Genomic DNA, 3,925 nt, shown 5'->3' with positions numbered 1-3,925 from the left:
AGCTTTTGTATTTTGTTAAATGATAATTCGGACTATGTGTTTTACAAAATAGATTAAAATAATACCCTAGACCCAATTTCAGTCAAAATATTTTCAATTTAAGATCAAAAAGTTGGTGAAGCGATGAGTTCAGAAAAATAGAAAAAATGGTCGATGAACTGATAATAAAATATTATATTTGAAAGAATTTTGTGTTAGAATATTATTTATTTGGTATATAAAATCAACTAATTGATTTAATATATTAAAGTCAATATTTAATTTATTGACAAAATATTCTAATTAATGGTCAACATTGTTTGTTACCTGATTTGTTGTTACCCGATTTTTCATATCCCAACTGATTGAGGAAATATCTCAATCTGTGGCAGAGACTCTGATGGTAGGTCTCACTCTATAAATATAGAGTACCGGTCCCCAAGCTCGCTGCTCATTCTGACTTTCAGTAACTCCATCTAAAAGAGTTAGTGAGAGCTTGGAAGCCCGTGTACTCGTTCTAACTTCTGTTCTTTTTCTTTTGTAGATTTAAAGCTAGATCGAGGTTATCAATAGCAATGGCTGGAGGTATACAATATTCGATCATTTTTGTATATGTTCATTCTATATATTAATTCCGCTTACATGTATATAGAATTGTTCATATGCCCACTTTCATATTAATCTAACATTTGGTATCAGTCGCCAGTCTACATCTCTGCCTTGCTAATTTTATCTGCATATATATTTATTTGATTTATATATGTCTTCATATTCATATTCATATTCATATTCATATATATATATATATACATATATCTACGTTTTTTTTTTGTTGGCCTACATTTAACAAAATTTCTTTTGGTAATTTTATTGTTTTTGTATTGTTTTATGTTTACATATATGTTATATCTAACATATTTTGGCAATATAAACAAATTATACACATATTTTTTTTTATGATTTATAGATGTGCATATGTCTTCATCTATACACATATATTATATATTCATGTATATAGTTTTATATATTGTTTGAGGGCCATATTCATAATTTTTTATTTTTTATTTTTATTTTGATAGAGAGTTTTAATGTCTCATATTTTTTGATTTTTTGTTTCAAAACTAATTTTCCACATAAGTACCATTAGAAATCCTTCAGATTATTTTTTCTAATGATCTATGTTTCCAAATCAAGTTTTGAGAATCCAAAATCAGTTTTGCAACCTTCATGTACCCGGTTATGGCCAAAAACAATTTTGATATTAAATTTCGATTTTTTGTTGTTGTTTAATCAATCTAACGTCATGAATCTCTTTAGACATGAATTTCGAACCAATTTGGACAATAAATTTTATCTTGCCAATTTAATTAAAACATATAATTTTGGTTAATTATATATTTGGAAATTAATTAAAATGTGCACTTACTTGATTTTGGTGTATGGTATATTTCTTTTATTCATGCAATATTAAATAATTGTGCTATTTTAATAATGTAATAAATTTTTACAATTAAGTTTGTGCAATTATTTTATTAATTCACGAAATCAGTAAATGATGTTATTGTCTTATTAAGCATGATTTTTTCTGCCATTAAGTATATATATGGAATTATTGTATTTTCGTACATATAATTAATTATACTAATTTGTATGATTATTTTGTTCTTATTCATGCAAAATTTATTTTGAGTATAATTATCTTTAATTTTATATGTATGCCTTTATAATTTTAAATACATTATATATATTTCATTATTGTGCTAGATACATTTAGATTATATTCAAAACATTAAGATAGGTTGAATAATATTTAGCACATTAATCTTCATAATTTATTCATAAAATATTCATAAAACATTTAGGATGAATAAAATTATAAATAATTCATAAACAATTTTGTGGTTGACATAAGAACGCATGAAACTGAGACAAATGCTCAAATCTAGAACGGTTTTTAATGATCTTCGGACGACCACACTAGGAGCACTACTCTCTGTGATTGCCTATTATGTTATAACGAAATTGTTCTTAGGTCTTCCTAGAGCCTAAAACATAATGTCTAGTGAACCATATAATTTTACATAATTAGGGAGTAGCCACAGCATCTTTAATTATATAAAATTATATATTAATTTGAAAGGATCACATAATGGACAAAATTGTGATTGATTATATAAATATAACAATTTTACCCCACAGGGATTTTATTATATTTATATAATCAATTAGGATAATATATTAAACTAATTTTCTTAATTTACCCACAGGAGTTATGATAATTAATTTAATAGTTTTATCATAAAGTTTAATAAAGATAGAAGTATCAAACCTTACTTTATCCCAAATAATTCGTTTGAATAATCTATCATCCTTTACATCCAATTTTATTAAATTAAAAATTTAGCCCACAGGCAATTTTTGTTTAATAAAATTTCAATCTTCAGCATGTTATACATTGGTAAAACATGACTTCATTAAGCCTCAATCTTCTAAATCTAAGTTTGTAATCCTATTCATGCAGCTTCTTCATCATCCTCTAGTTTTGCTGAAATCCTTACCGAAATTCCTGAGCTTAGGGGTGATAATTTCAAAATCTGGAAGGAACGAGTTCTTCTTCATTTAGGCTGCGCCGACATGGACTACGCAATAAGGAAGGACGAACCTGCTGCAATCACTGCGACTAGCACTGCTGCTCAGATCGCACTATATGAGAAATGGGAGCGGTCCAATCGCCTCAGCATCATGTTCATCATGTCCAAGATCCCTCTGGGAATGCGTGGATCGGTGGAGCAACCTGAGAAAGTCAAAGACTTGATCAAACTGATCGATGAGCAGTTCGACACTTCAGACAAACCACTTTACAACAACCTCATCCACCAGTTCTCATCCACAAAACTCACTGGTGTCAAAGGAGTTAGAGAACATATTTCAAAGATGAGGGACATTTCTGCTCAACTGAAGAAACTCGATGTAGTCATTCCCGAAACCTTCCTGGTCCACTACATCCTTAACCATCTTCCACCTCAATATGGGCCTTTCAAAATTTCCTACAACACACATAAGGACAAATGGAGTATCAATGAACTGATAACCATGTGTGCTCAAGAAGAAGCAAGGCTCCTGCAGGAACAAGGTGAAAGTGCTCACATGGCCACCCAAGGCAAGAAACGCAAACCATCCAAGAAGGACAAGGGGAAAAATAAAGTGCCTCCCCAAGGTGATATAAAGAAGGATTCCATCAAATGTTTCTTCTGCAAAAAGAAGGGACATGCGAAAAAGGAATGCGCCAAGTTCAAGAAATGGATGGACGACAATGGTAATCCAATTTCATTCGTATGTTATGAATCTAATATGGCTAATGTTAATATTAACACATGGTGGATTGATTCTGGATCGACAATTCACATTTCAAATTCCTTGCAGGGTTTACAAAACCTAAGGAAGCCAGTGGGAAGTGAGCAAAGCATCTTATCTGGAAACAAGATGGGCTCACATGTGGAGGCTATAGGAACGTGCCATTTAGTTTTAAGTAGCGGTTTTGTTTTAAAGTTAGAAAAGACATTTTATGTACCAAGTTTCTCTAGAAACTTGATTTCCGTTTCAAGACTTGTACCTTTTGGTTTTTCCTTTACATTTTCAGACAAATCTTTTAATTTATATAATAAATCTGAATGTGTTGGAAATGGTATTTTGTCTTATGGTCTTTACTGCCTTAATTTACAAAACAATACCGCTTATAATACTATGCATGTTCACGCTGGCAATAAAAGATGTGTTATGAATGAGAATTCCTCTACATTATGGCACCGGAGATTGGGACATATCTCTATTGATAGAATTAGAAGGTTAGAAAATGATGGGGTACTCAATACCTTAGATTTTACTGATTTTGATACTTGTGTGGATTGCATTAAGGGAAAGCATACCTCCAAGTCTAAGAAAAGTG

The 3,925-nt window shown here is 30.4% G+C and overlaps 1 protein-coding gene across 1 annotated transcript; it reads left to right on the top strand.

Annotated features, from left to right (window-relative positions):
* The first annotated feature begins 252 nt into the window (after positions 1-252).
* On the top strand, positions 253-3,680 carry LOC133793461 (uncharacterized). The gene is made up of 3 exons (XM_062230815.1): positions 253-564; positions 2,501-3,295; positions 3,403-3,680. The coding sequence occupies exons 1-3, from the start codon at positions 555-557 to the stop codon at positions 3,435-3,437; spliced, it is 840 nt and encodes a 279-aa protein (XP_062086799.1). The 5' UTR covers positions 253-554; the 3' UTR covers positions 3,438-3,680.
* The last annotated feature ends 245 nt before the right edge of the window (positions 3,681-3,925 follow it).

This window comes from Humulus lupulus, chromosome 8, assembly GCF_963169125.1.
Source record: "Humulus lupulus chromosome 8, drHumLupu1.1, whole genome shotgun sequence".
In the NCBI taxonomy this organism is placed as follows: domain Eukaryota; kingdom Viridiplantae; phylum Streptophyta; class Magnoliopsida; order Rosales; family Cannabaceae; genus Humulus; species Humulus lupulus.
The sequence above is the reverse complement of the archived record's forward strand: the minus strand, read 5'-3'. Positions and strand labels throughout refer to the sequence as shown.

What these genes read in the sequence shown, in the direction of transcription:
- LOC133793461 (XM_062230815.1), top strand. An exon ending in GAAATGGATGGACGACAATG is followed by an intron (nt 3,296 to 3,402) that starts GTAATCCAATTT and finishes AATTCCTTGCAG; the next exon opens with GGTTTACAAAACCTAAGGAA.